Source organism: Salmo trutta, unplaced genomic scaffold, assembly GCF_901001165.1.
Source record: "Salmo trutta unplaced genomic scaffold, fSalTru1.1, whole genome shotgun sequence".
Taxonomy (NCBI): domain Eukaryota; kingdom Metazoa; phylum Chordata; class Actinopteri; order Salmoniformes; family Salmonidae; genus Salmo; species Salmo trutta.
Window position 1 is genome coordinate 1 of NW_021823096.1, and position 15,303 is coordinate 15,303.

The window sequence follows — 15,303 nt, forward strand, 5'->3', positions numbered from 1 at the left end:
TTCCCTATCTCTCTCTCTCTCTCTCTCTCTAGGGGCTGTACCTGTAAATACCAGGCTGACTTCGCTGAGGTCTTCATGGGGGACTCTGAAGCTGAACGACTCGTTGTAGAAGGGATCGATGGTTCCTTTCATACAGGATGTCTTCTTGGTCTTTACCAGCTTCAGCCCTGTTACCAGCTGAACCTTCACAAACGGGTCTGGGGGGGATGTAGATAGAGACAGGAAGGAAGTTAAATGTTCTGCTAGCAAGAAATAGGATGTGCAGGTGGCATGATGGTACCCCGTGGTATGACATAGTGTGTCGTGTTGTGGTATGACATAATGTGTCGTGGCGTGTTGTAGTGTTGTGGTGTGTAGTGTTGTGGTGTGTTGTTGTGTGTTGTGGTGTGTCGTGTCGTGGTGTGTCGTGGTGTGTCGTGGTGTGTCATGTAGTGTCGTGTCGTGTTGTGGTGTGTCATGGTGTGTCGTGTTGTGAAGTGGTTCCCTGTGATGCCTGACCCAGGTGTGTGTCAGGTGTGTTATTCAGGTTTCTGCAGTTATTACCTGATCCCCAGGTGTGTGTCAGGTGTGTTATTCAGGTTTCTGCAGTTATTACCTGATCCCCAGGTGTGTGTCAGGTGTGTTATTCAGGTTTCTGCAGTTATTACCTGATCCCCAGGTGTGTGTCAGGTGTGTTATTCAGGTTTCTGCAGTTATTACCTGATCCCCAGGTGTGTGTCAGGTGTGTTATTCAGGTTTCTGCAGTTATTACCTGATCCCCAGGTGTGTGTCAGGTGTGTTATTTAGGTTTCTGCAGTTATTACCTGATCTGCAGCAGCTGATCCCCAGGTGTGGTATATGAGGTGTTATTCAGGTATCCTCAAATCAAATGTTATACGTCACATGCTTGATAAACAACAGGTGTGGACTAACAGTGAAAAGCTTACTTACGGGTCCTTCCCAACAATACAGAGAGAAATAACAGAAAAGTAATAACAGATACACAATAACTAACGATAACTTGGCTATATACACGGGGTACCAGTACTAAGTCAATGATAACTTGGTTATATACACGGGGTACCAGTACTGAGTCAATAATAACTTGGTTATATACACGGGGTACCAGTACTAAGTCAATGATAACTTGGTTATATACACAGGGTACCAGTACTAAGTCAATGATAACTTGGTTATATACACGGGGTACCAGTACTAAGTCAATGATAACTTGGTTATATACACAGGGTACCAGTACTAAGTCAATGATAACTTGGTTATATACACGGGGTACCAGTACTGAGTCAATGATAACTTGGTTATATACACAGGGTACCAGTACTAAGTCAATGATAACTTGGTTATATACACAGGGTACCAGTACTGAGTCAATGATAACTTGGTTATATACACAGGGTACCAGTACTAAGTCAATGGTAACTTGGCTATATACACGGGGTACCAGTACTAAGTCAATGATAACTTGGTTATATACACAGGGTACCAGTACTGAGTCAATGATAACTTGGTTATATACACGGGGTACCAGTACTAAGTCAATGATAACTTGGTTATATACACAGGGTACCAGTACTGAGTCAATGATAACTTGGTTATATACACGGGGTACCAGTACTAAGTCAATGATAACTTGGTTATATACACAGGGTACCAGTACTGAGTCAATGATAACTTGGCTATATACACGGGGTACCAGTACTGAGTCAATGTTCAGGGGTACTTGTTAAATGAGGTAGATATGTACATATAACTAGGAATAAAGTGACAGATTAGTTTAGTTAAGTTTATTAGGATCCCCATAAGCTACTGCACACATAAAACGTTTAAGGCCTTCCTCTGACACCGCCTGGTATAGAGGTCCTGGATGGCGCAGTGCTCGGCCCCAGTGATGTCCTGGGCCGTACGCACTACCCTCTGTAGTGCTTTCCGGGCAGATGCCAAGCAGTTGCCATACCAAGTTGTGATGCACCCAGTGAAGACGCTCTCTCAATGGTGCAGCTGTATCATTTTTTGAGGATCTCAGGGCCCATCCCAAATCTTTTCAGCCTCCTGAGGGGGAGGCCCTCTTCACGACTGTGTTGGTGTGTGTGGACCATGATCCCTAGTGATGTGGACACCTGCTCCACCACAGCCCCATCCATGTGAATGGGGGCGTGCTCGGCCCTCTGGTTCCTGTAGTCCACCATCAGCTCCTTTGTTGAGGGTCAGCTTAGCAGATGTGTTGTTGCCTATCCTCAACACCTGGGGGCATCCCGTCAGGAAGTCCAGGATCCAGTTGCAGAGGGAGGTGTTTAGTCCCAGGGTCCTTAGCTTAATGATGAGCTTGGAGGGCACTATGGTGTTGAATGCTGAGCTGTAGTCAATTAACAGCATTCTCACATATAGTAGGTGTTCCTTTGTCCAAGTGGGAAAGGGCAGTGTTGAGTGCAATAGAGATTGCATCATCTGTGGATCTGTTGGGGCGGTATACAAATTGGAGTGGATCCAGGGTGTCTGGGATGATGGTGTTGATGTGAGTCATGACTCTCAAAGCATTTTATGGCTACAGATGTGAGTGCTACGGGGCGATAGTCATTTAGACAGCTTACCTTGTCGTTTTTGGGCACAGGGACTATGGTGGTCTACCTGAAACATGTAGGTGTTACATACTGGGTCATACCCCCATCTGTTATTCAGGTATCCACTCTGTTGTTCAGGTATCCACTCTGTTGTTCAGGTATCCACTCTGTTGTTCAGGTATCCACTCTGTAATTCAGGTATCCACTCTGTTATTCAGATATCCACTCTGTTATTCAGGTATCCCCTCTGTTATTCAGGTATTCACTCTGTTATTCAGGTATCCACTCTGTAATTCAGGTATCCACTCTGTTATTCAGATATCCCCTCTGTAATTCAGGTATCCACTCTGTTATTCAGGTATCCACTCTGTAATTCAGGTATCCACTCTGTCATTCAGGTATTCACTCTGTAATTCAGGTATCCGCTCTGTTTTTCAGGTATCCTGCAGGATACCTGCAACCTGATTCATACGTGATTCTACTACAGGTGTAACACAGAGGAGGCTGGTGGGAGGTGCTGTAGGAGGATGGGCTCAATGTAACGGCTGGAATGGAATAAATGGAACGGTATCAAACACATCAAATATATGGAAACTACTAACTCTGGTCCAGTAATTCTATTCCAGCCGTTACAATGAGCCTGTCCTCCTATAGCTCCTCCCATCAGCCTCCACTGATGTAGCACCACGTGTGTCAGGTCTGTGTTATAGTTGTGATACAGACTGTAGATATAACATTATTAGCTATGTTAGTAGGTATGTTAGTAGGTATGTTAGTAGGTATATTAGTAGGTATATTAGTAGGTATATTAGTAGGTATGTTAGTAGGTATGTTAGTAGGTATGTTAGTAGGTATGTTATTAGGTATGTTAGTAGGTATGTTAGTAGGTATGTTATTAGGTATATTAGTAGGTACATTAGTAGGTATGTTAGTAGGTATATTAGTAGGTATGTTAGTAGGTATGTTATTAGGTATGTTAGTAGGTATGTTAGTAGCTATGTTAGTAGGTATATTAGTAGGTATGTTATTAGGTATGTTACATTACATCACAGAACTGACCACCACAACTGGATCAAGCAGCGTGCTCGGGAGGAGATGGATACCTTTTTTTTGGGGGGGGGGCACATGGAGCAGTCGGGAGCAAACCAGAGCCAATCCAAGAGAATAGGGAACATTTGGAGAAGGTAGAAATGGGAGAGTTATTGAGTTGGTGAAGGACGCACAAGTTTTTCCCAAAGGAACGTGTCGTCAGTTTGGTGCCACCTGAGTCAGCTCCCCGTACTCGTCCTGAAAAGTGTGTGGAATTTCCGGAACAAGTGATACCGGCTATACACACCAGGTCTCCAGTACGTCTCAACAGCTCGGTATGTCCTGTGCCTGCTCCTCGCATTCGCCCTGAGGTGCGTGTCATCAGCCCGGTGCCACCTGTACCGGTCCCACGCATCAGGCCTCCAGTGATCCTCCAAAGCCCAGTACGTCCTGTGCCTGCTCCCCGCACTCGACCTGAGGTGCGTGTTACCAGTCTGGCACCACCTATGCCAGTCCCACGCATCAGACCTCCAGCGACGCTCCCCAGTCTGGAGCCTCCAGCGACGCTCCCCAGTCCGGAGCCACCAGCGACGCTCCCTAGTACGGAACCTCCTGAGACGGCCTGCAGCCCAGAGCCTCCGGCGACGGCCTGCAGTCTGGTTCATCCGACGACGACCTGCAGTCCTGTTCATCCGACGACGGCCTACAGTCCGGTTCATCCGACGACGATCTACAGTCCGGTTCATCCAACGACGATCTACTGTCCGGTGGTACAGAAGCAGAGGGATCTGCTTGCGGAGCGGGGTTTATGCCCCGAACCGGAGCCACCTCCGCTGCTGGAGGATCTGCTGGATGGTAAGGTTCTGGGTACTGCACTAGACAATTGTCACCCTCCCTACCCTCCCTTTTTGTTTTGTAGGTTATTTTGTTGTTTTGTAGTTGCATTCGGAGTCTGCACCTTTGGCGGGGGGATACTGTCACGTCCTGACCCTTGTAAGATGTCATTTTCTATAGTAGAGTAGGTCAGGGCGTGACAGGGGGTGTTTTGGGTGATTTTCTATGTTTTCTATTTCTATGTTTAGTTCTAGTATTCTATTTCTATGTTGGAGGTTTTTGGGATGATCTACAATTAGAGGCAGCTGAAGATCATAATTAAGTTGGGGGTTTTTCTAGTGTGTTCGTGGGCAGTTGTATTCTGTTTAGTTGCATTCTGTTTAGTCGCTGTACCTGACAGAACTGTGAGCTGATCGTATTTTGTCTTTAGTGTTTTTGAGTTAATAAATTTCATCATGAGCACTCAACACGCTGCGCTTTGGTCCCCTCTTTACGACAGCCTTACAGTAGGTATATTAGTAGGTATGTTAGTAGGTATATTAGTAGGTATGTTAGTAGGTATATTAGTAGGTATATTAGTAGGTATGTTAGTAGGTATATTAGTAGGTATATTAGTAGGTATGTTAGTAGGTATATTATTAGGTATGTTATATGGTATGTTAGAAGGTATATTATTAGGTATGTTATATGGTATATTAATAGGTATGTTAGTAGGTATATTAATAGGTATATTAATAGGTATATTAATAGGTATGTTATGTGGTATATTAACAGGTATTTTATTAGGTATGTTCGTTAGTATGTTAGTTGGTATATTAGTAGGTATATTATTAGGTATGTTAGTAGGTATGTTAGTAGGTATGTTAGTAGGTATGTTATATGGTATATAAATAGGTATGTTAGTAAGTATGTTAGTTGGTGTATTAGTAGGTATATTAATAGGTATATTAATAGGTATATTATTAGGTATGTTATATGGTATATTAATAGGTATATTATTAGGTATGTTAGTATGTTAGTAGGTATGTTAGTAGGTATATTAGTAGGTATGTTAGTAGGTATATTATTAGGTATATTAGTAGGTATGTTAGTAGGTATATTATTAGGTATGTTATATGGTATATAAATAGGTATATTAGTAAGTATGTTAGTTGGTGTATTAGTAGGTATATTAGTAGGTATGTTAGTAGGTATATTAGTAGGTATGTTAGTAGGTGTATTAGTAGGTATATTAGTAGGTATGTTAGTAGGTATATTAGTAGGTATGTTAGTAGGTATATTATTAGGTATATTAGTAGGTATGTTAGTAGGTATATTATTAGGTATGTTATATGGTATATAAATAGGTATAGTAGTAAGTATGTTAGTTGGTGTATTAGTAGGTATATTAGTAGGTATGTTAGTAGGTATGTTAAATGGTATATTAATAGGTATATTAGTAGGTATGTTAGTAGGTATGTTAGTATGTATGTTAGTAGGTATATTAGTAGGTATATTAGTAGGTATATTAGTAGGTATGTTAGTATGTATGTTAGTAGTTATATTAGTAGGTATATTATTAGGTATATTATCTGGTATGTAATAGGTATGTTAGTAGGTATGTTAGTAGGTATGTTAGTAGGTATGTTAGTAGGTATGTTAGTAGGTATGTTAGTAGTTATATTAGTAGGTATATTATTAGGTATATTAGTAGGTATGTTAGTATGTTAGTAGGTATGTTAGTAGGTATATTAGTAGGTATATTAGTAGGTATGTTAGTAGGTATATTATTAGGTATGTTAGTTGGTATATAAATAGGTATATTAGTAAGTTTGTTAGTTGGTGTATTAGTAGGTATATTAGTAGGTATGTTAGTAGGTATGTTATATGGTATATTAATAGGTATATTAGTAGGTATGTTAGTAGGTATGTTAGTATGTATGTTAGTAGGTATATTAGTAGGTATATTAGTAGGTATGTTAGTAGGTATGTTAGTAGGTATATTAGTAGGTATGTTAGTAGTTATATTAGTAGGTATATTATTAGGTATGTTAGTTGGTATATTAGTAGGTATATTAGTAGGTATGTTAGTTGGTATGTTAGTAGGTATATTAGTAGGTATATTATTAGGTATGTTAGTTGGTATGTTAGTAGGTATGTTAGTAGGTATATTAGTAGGTATATTAGTAGGTATATTATTAGGTATGTTAGTTGGTATATTAGTAGGTATATTAGTAGGTATGTTAGTTGGTATATTAGTAGGTATATTAGTAGGTATGTTAGTAGGTATGTTAGTAGGTATGTTAGTAGGTACATTAGTAGGTATATTAGTAGGTATATTAGTAGCTATGTTAGTAGGTATATTAGTAGGTATGTTAGTTGGTATATTAGTAGGTATATTAGTAGGTATGTTAGTAGGTATATTAGTAGGTATGTTAGTAGTTATATTAGTAGGTGTATTATTAGGTATATTATTAGGTATATTAGTAGGTATGTTAGTAGGTATATTAGTAGGTATGTTAGTAGGTATGTTAGTCGGTATGTTAGTAGGTATATTAGTAGGTATGTTAGTAGGTATGTTAGTAGGTATGGTATATGGTATATTAATAGGTATATTAGTAGGTATGTTAGTAGGTATGTTAGTATGTATGTTAGTAGGTATATTAGTAGGTATATTAGTAGGTATATTAGTAGGTATGTTAGTATGTATGTTAGTAGTTATATTAGTAGGTATATTATTAGGTATATTATTTGGCATGTAATAGGTATGTTAGTAGGTATGTTAGTAGGTATGTTAGTAGGTATGTTAGTAGGTATGTTAGTAGTTATATTAGTAGGTATATTATTAGGTATGTTAGTATGTTAGTAGGTATGTTAGTAGATATGTTAGTAGGTATGTTAGTAGGTGTGTTAGTAGGTATATTATTTGGTATGTTATATGGTATATAAATAGGTATGTTAGTAAGTATGTTAGTTAGTGTATTAGTAGGTATATTAGTAGGTATGTTAGTAGGTATATTATTAGGTATATTAGTAGGTATATTAGTAGGTATATTAGTAGGTATGTTAGTAGGTATATTAGTAGGTATGTTAGTTGGTATATTAGTAGGTATATTAGTAGGTATGTTAGTAGGTATATTAGTAGGTATGTTAGTAGTTATATTAGTAGGTGTATTATTAGGTATATTATTAGGTATATTAGTAGGTATGTTAGTAGGTATATTAGTAGGTATGTTAGTAGGTATGTTAGTCGGTATGTTAGTAGGTATATTAGTAGGTATGTTAGTAGGTATGTTAGTAGGTATGGTATATGGTATATTAATAGGTATATTAGTAGGTATGTTAGTAGGTATGTTAGTATGTATGTTAGTAGGTATATTAGTAGGTATATTAGTAGGTATATTAGTAGGTATGTTAGTATGTATGTTAGTAGTTATATTAGTAGGTATATTATTAGGTATATTATTTGGCATGTAATAGGTATGTTAGTAGGTATGTTAGTAGGTATGTTAGTAGGTATGTTAGTAGGTATGTTAGTAGTTATATTAGTAGGTATATTATTAGGTATGTTAGTATGTTAGTAGGTATGTTAGTAGATATGTTAGTAGGTATGTTAGTAGGTGTGTTAGTAGGTATATTATTTGGTATGTTATATGGTATATAAATAGGTATGTTAGTAAGTATGTTAGTTAGTGTATTAGTAGGTATATTAGTAGGTATGTTAGTAGGTATATTATTAGGTATATTAGTAGGTATATTAGTAGGTATATTAGTAGGTATGTTAGTATGTTAGTAGGTATGTTAGTAGGTATATTAGTAGGTATATTAGTAGGTATGTAATAGGTATGTTAGTAGGTATGTTAGTAGGTATGTTAGTAGGTATGTTAGTAGGTATGTTAGTAGGTATGTTAGTAGTTATATTAGTGGGTATATTATTAGGTATGTTAGTATGTTAGTAGGTATGTTAGTAGATATGTTAGTAGGTATGTTAGTAGTTGTGTTAGTAGGTATATTATTTGGTATGTTATATGGTATATAAATAGGTATGTTAGTAAGTATGTTAGTTAGTGTATTAGTATTTATATTAGTAGGTATGTTAGTAGGTATATTATTAGGTATGTTATATGGTATATTAATAGGTATATTAGTAGGTACATTAGTATGTTAGTAGGTATGTTAGTAGTTATATTAGTAGGTATATTAGTAGGTATGTTAGTAGGTATATTATTAGGTATGTTATATGGTATATAAATAGGTATATTAGTAAGTTTGTTAGTTGGTTATTAGTAAGTATATTAGTAGGTATGTTAGTAGGTATGTTATATGGTATATTAATAGGTATACTAGTAGGTATGTTAGTAGGTATGTTAGTATGTATGTTAGTAGGTATATTAGTAGGTATATTAGTAGGTATGTTAGTAGGTATATTAGTAGGTATGTTAGTAGTTATATTAGTAGGTATATTATTAGGTATGTTAGTTGGTATATTAGTAGGTATATTAGTAGGTATGTTAGTTGGTATGTTAGTAGGTATATTAGTAGGTATATTATTAGGTATGTTAGTTGGTATATTAGTAGGTATATTAGTAGGTATGTTAGTTGGTATATTAGTAGGTATGTTAGTAGGTATGTTAGTAGGTATGTTAGTAGGTATGTTAGTAGGTACATTAGTAGGTATATTAGTAGGTATGTTAGTAGCTATGTTAGTAGGTATATTAGTAGGTATGTTAGTTGGTATATTAGTAGCTATATTAGTAGGTATGTTAGTAGGTATATTAGTAGGTATGTTAGTAGGTATATTAGTAGGTATGTTAGTAGGTATGTTAGTAGGTATTTTATTAGGTATGTTATATGGTATATAAATAGGTATATTAGTAGGTATGTTAGTATGTTAGTAGGTATATTAGTAGGTATATTAGTAGGTATGTTAGTAGGTATATTATTTGGTATGTTATATGGTATATAAATAGCTATGTTAGTAAGTATGTTAGTTGGTGTATTAGTAGGTATATTAGTAGGTATGTTAGTAGGTATATTATTAGGTATGTTATATGGTATATTAATAGGTATATTATTAGGTATGTTAGTATGTTAGTAGGTATGTTAGTAGGTATATTAGTAGGTATATTAGTAGGTATGTTAGTAGGTATATTATTAGGTATATTAGTAGGTATGTTAGTAGGTATATTATTAGGTATGTTATATGGTATATTATTTGGTATGTTATATGGTATATAAATAGGTATGTTAGTAAGTATGTTAGTTGGTGTATTAGTAGGTATATTAGTAGGTATGTTAGTAGGTATATTATTAGGTATGTCATATGGTATATTAATAGGTATATTATTAGGTATGTTAGTATGTTAGTAGGTATGTTAGTAGGTATATTAGTAGGTATATTAGTAGGTATGTTAGTAGGTATATTATTAGGTATATTAGTAGGTATGTTTGTAGGTATATTATTAGGTATGTTATATGGTATATAAATAGGTATATTAGTAAGTATGTTAGTTGGTGTATTAGTAGGTGTATTAGTAGGTATGTTAGTAGGTATATTAGTAGGTATGTTAGTAGGTGTATTAGTAGGTATATTAGTAGGTATGTTAGTTGGTATATTAGTAGGTATGTTAGTAGGTATATTAGTAGGTATGTTAGTAGGTATATTATTAGGTATATTAGTAGGTATGTTAGTAGGTATATTATTAGGTATGTTATATGGTATATAAATAGGTATAGTAGTAAGTATGTTAGTTGGTGTATTAGTAGGTATATTAGTAGGTATGTTAGTAGGTATGTTATATGGTATATTATTAGGTATATTAGTAGGTATGTTAGTAGGTATGTTAGTATGTATGTTAGTAGGTATATTAGTAGGTATATTAGTAGGTATATTAGTAGGTATGTTAGTATGTATGTTAGTGGTTATATTAGTAGGTATATTATTAGGTATATTATTTGGTATGTAATAGGTATGTTAGTAGGTATGTTAGTAGGTATGTTAGTAGATATGTTAGTATGTATGTTAATAGGTATGTTAGTAGGTATGTTAGTAGTTATATTAGTAGGTATATTATTAGGTATGTTAGTATGTTAGTAGGTATGTTAGTAGATATGTTAGTAGGTATGTTAGTAGGTGTGTTAGTAGGTATATTATTTGGTATGTTATATGGTATATAAATAGGTATGTTAGTAAGTATGTTAGTTAGTGTATTAGTAGGTATATTAGTAGGTATGTTAGTAGGTATATTATTAGGTATGTTATATGGTATATTAATAGGTATATTAGTAGGTATGTTAGTATGTTAGTAGGTATGTTAGTAGGTATATTAGTAGGTATATTAGTAGGTATGTTAGTAGGTATATTATTAGGTATGTTATATGGTATATAAATAGGTATATTAGTAAGTTTGTTAGTTGGTGTATTAGTAGGTATATTAGTAGGTATGTTAGTAGGTATGTTATATGGTATATTAATAGGTATATTAGTAGGTATGTTAGTAGGTATGTTAGTATGTATGTTAGTAAGTATATTAGTAGGTATATTAGTAGATATATTAGTAGGTATGTTAGTAGGTATATTAGTAGGTATATTAGTAGGTATGTTAGTAGGTATGTTAGTAGGTATATTAGTAGGTATGTTAGTAGTATATTAGTAGGTATATTATTAGGTATGTTAGTTGGTATATTAGTAGGTATATTAGTAGGTATGTTAGTTGGTATGTTAGTAGGTATATTAGTAGGTATATTATTAGGTATGTTAGTTGGTATGTTAGTAGGTATGTTAGTAGGTATATTAGTAGGTATATTAGTAGGTATATTATTAGGTATGTTAGTTGGTATATTAGTAGGTATATTAGTAGGTATGTTAGTTGGTATATTAGTAGGTATATTAGTAGGTATTTTATTAGGTATGTTAGTAGGTATGTTAGTAGGTACATTAGTAGGTATATTAGTAGGTATATTAGTAGCTATGTTAGTAGGTATGTTAGTTGGTGTATTAGTAGGTATATTAGTAGGTATATTAGTAGGTATGTTAGTAGTTATATTAGTAGGTGTATTATTAGGTATATTATTAGGTATATTAGTAGGTATGTTAGTAGGTATATTAGTAGGTATGTTAGTAGGTATATTAGTAGGTATATTAGTAGGTATGTTAGTAGTTATATTAGTAGGTATATTATTAGGTATGTTAGTTGGTATATTAGTAGGTTTATTAGTAGGTATGTTAGTTGGTATGTTAGTAGGTATATTAGTAGGTATGTTAGTAGGTATATTAGTAGGTATATTAGTAGGTATATTAGTAGGTATGTTAGTAGGTATATTAGTAGGTATGTTAGTAGGTATGTTAGTAGGTATATTAGTAGATATGTTAGTAGGTATGTTAGTAGGTATATTAGTAGGTATGTTAGTAGCTATGTTAGTAGGTATATTAGTAGGTATGTTAGTAGCTATGTTAGTAGCTATGTTAGTAGGTATATTAGTCGGTATGTTAGTAGGTATGTTAGTAGGTATATTATTAGGTATGTTAGTTGGTATATTAGTAGGTATATTAGTAGGTATGTTAGTAGCTATGTTAGTAGGTATGGTTTACCTGATCCCTGGCACATGTCTGTCTGCAGCAGCTGCTTGGCTCTGATGATGTCAACGTTGAGTCTTCCAGCGGAGGGCAGGTAGTTGAGTGATAACAGCAGCTCTCCCAGCTCTACCTCATTCTGTTAGAAACACAAAACACTGTTAATATCACTCTGTAGATATATCTCAGATAGCTGATTGATAACAGCAGCTCTCTCTCTCTCTCTCTCTCTCTCTCGCTCTTTCTTTTCTCTCTCTCTTTCCCTCTCTCTCGCTCTCTCTTCCTATCTCTCTCTCTCTAGTAGAGAGAACCCAGGGTGTGTGTCTGTTGTGTTGTAGAGAGTAGAGACCCCTAGTAGAGAGAACCCAGGGTGTGTGTCTAGTAGAGACCCCTAGTAGAGAGAACCCAGGGTGTGTGTCTAGTAGAGACCCCTAGTAGAGAGAACCCAGGGTGTGTGTCTAGTAGAGACCCCTAGTAGAGAGAACCCAGGGTGTGTGTCTAGTAGAGACCCCTAGTAGAGAGAACCCTAGTAGAGAGAACCCAGGGTGTGTGTCTAGTAGAGACCCCTAGTAGAGAGAACCCAGGGTGTGTGTCTAGTAGAGAGACCCCTAGTAGAGAGAACCCAGGGTGTGTGTCTAGTAGAGACTCCTAGTAGAGAGAACCCAGGGTGTGTGTCTAGTAGAGACCCCTAGTAGAGAGAACCCAGGGTGTGTGTCTAGCAGAGACCCCTAGTAGAGAGAAACCCAGGGTGTGTGTCTAGTAGAGACCCCTAGTAGAGAGAACCCAGGGTGTGTGTCTAGTAGAGACCCCTAGTAGAGAGAACCCAGGGTGTGTGTCTAGTAGAGACCCCTAGTAGAGAGACCCCTAGTAGAGAGAACCCAGGGTGTGTGTCTAGTAGAGACCCCTAGTAGAGAGAAACCCAGGGTGTGTGTCTAGTAGAGACCCCTAGTAGAGAGAACCCAGGGTGTGTGTCTAGTAGAGACCCCTAGTAGAGAGAACCCAGGGTGTGTGTCTAGTAGAGACCCCTAGTAGAGAGAACCCAGGGTGTGTGTCTAGTAGAGACCCCTAGTAGAGAGAACCCAGGGTGTGTGTCTAGTAGAGACCCCTAGTAGAGAGAACCCAGGGTGTGTGTCTAGTAGAGACCCCTAGTAGAGAGAACCCAGGGTGTGTGTCTAGTAGAGAGACCCCTAGTAGAGAGAACCCAGGGTGTGTGTCTAGTAGAGAGACCCCTAGTAGAGAGAACCCAGGGTGTGTGTCTAGTAGAGAGACCCCTAGTAGAGAAAACCCAGGGTGTGTGCTTGTGTGTATAATGTTGTTCTTTAACAGCCTGTGTTGTTGTGGTGTTGTTGTTTTGTGTTGTGGTGTTGTGGTGTTGTGGTGTTGTGGTGTTGTGGTGTTGTTGTTTTGTGTTGTGGTGTTGTTGTGTTGTGGTGTCATTGTGTCGTTGTGGTGTTGTTGTGGTGCTGTGATGTTGTGGTTTTATGGTGTCGTTGTGGTGTTGCTGTGGTATTGCCGTGTTCCCGGGCGATGGGTTCACCTCCCTCGTGACAATAGAACAGATGTGCAGCTAGGACAGTGTGTCAGTATTAGTGTCTCTCACACACTCTCACTCTCTCTCACACACACACACACACACACACACACACACACACACACACACACACACACACACACACACACACACACACACACACACACGACGAGTGAATGAGGAGGAAGAGGAGGAGGAGGTGAAGAGGATGAGGAGGAGGACGAGTGAATGAGGAGGAAGAGGAGGAGGAGGATAGGCTGAGAAGCTTTATAATGGTTTTACATCCAAAGGGAGGAATCCACTTAGATCAATGTGTTGAACTAAGACACTTAGTGTGTGTTGAACAAAGACATTGTTGAACTAAGACACTTAGTGTGTGTTGAACTAAGACACGTAGTGTGTGTTGAACTAAGACATTTCGTGTGTGTGTGTTCTCCCTACCTGAGAACTGGGTACCAGGGCCTTCCACCAGTGACCGCCCTTCACCAGATCAACCTCACTCAGAGGCAGCGCCACCTACCAATGGAAACACACCATTACAGAACTAATCTGTCAGTCAGGGATGAATGTGCCTTGCAAAAGTATTCATCCCCCTTGGAGTTTTTCCTATTTTGTTGCATTACAACTTGTAATTTAAATAGATTTTTATTTGGATTTCATGTAATGGACATACACAAAATAGTCCAAATTGGTGAAGTGAAATGAAAAAAAGTACTTGTTTTAAAAAACAACAACATTTAAAAGGGAAAGTGGTGCATCCATATGGATTCACCCCCTTTGCTATGAAGCCGCTAAATAAGATCTGGTGCAACCAATTACCTTCAGAAGTCACATAATTAGTTGAATAAAGTCCACCTGTGTGCAATCTAAGTGTCACATGATCTCAGTATATATACACCTGTTCTGAAAGGCCCTAGAGTCTGCAACACCACTAAGCAAGGGGCACCATGAAGACCAAGGAGCTCTCCAAACAGGTCAGAGACAAAGTTGTGGAGAAGTACAGATCAGGGTTGGGTTATAAAAAAATATCCAAAACTTTGAACAGCCCATGGAGCACCATTAAAACCTCTTACATCTAGATGTTCCGCTAGCGGAATGCCTCGCCAATATCCAATGATAGAGCGTGGCGTGAATTACAAACACCTAAAAAATCCCCAAACTTCAATTTTTCAAACATATGACTATTTTACACCATTTTAAAGACAAGACTCTCCTTTATCTAACCACATTGTCCGATTTCAAAAAGGCTTTACAACGAAAGCAAAACATTAGATTAGGTCAGGAGAGTACACAGCCAGAAATAATCACACACCCATTTTTCAAGCTAGCATATAATGTCACAAAAAACAAAACCACAGCTAAATGCAGCACTAACCTTTGATGATCTTCATCAGATGACAACCCTAGGACATTATGTTATACAATACATGCATGTTTTGTTCAATCAAGTTCATATTTATATCAAAAAACAGCTTTTTACATTAGCATGTGACGTTCAGAACTAGCATACCCACCGAAAACTTCCAGTGAATTTACTAAATTACTCACGATAAACGTTCACAAAAAACATAACAATTATTTTAAGAATTATAGATACAGAACTCCTTTATGCAATCGCGGTGTCCGATTTTAAAATAGCTTTTCAGTGAAAGCACATTTTGCAATATTCTGAGTAGATAGCCCGGCCATCATGGCTAGCTATTTTGACTCCCACGAAGTTTGGCACTCACCAAACTCAGATTTACTATAAGAAAAATTGGATTACCTTTGCTGTTCTTCGTCAGAATGCACTCCCAGGA

General features: G+C 37.0%; 1 protein-coding gene across 1 annotated transcript in view; it reads right to left on the reverse strand.

The window, feature by feature from the left end:
• Positions 1-36: 36 nt before the first annotated feature.
• syt17 (synaptotagmin XVII) overlaps positions 37-15,303 on the reverse strand; it is a gene marked incomplete at both ends in the record, with an annotated part of 45,096 nt that continues 29,829 nt past the window's right edge. The window contains 3 exons of the mRNA XM_029747663.1: positions 37-197; positions 11,992-12,112; positions 13,946-14,020. Coding sequence (XP_029603523.1) covers positions 37-197; positions 11,992-12,112; positions 13,946-14,020 — 357 coding nt within the window. The remainder of the gene's footprint in view (positions 198-11,991; positions 12,113-13,945; positions 14,021-15,303) is intronic.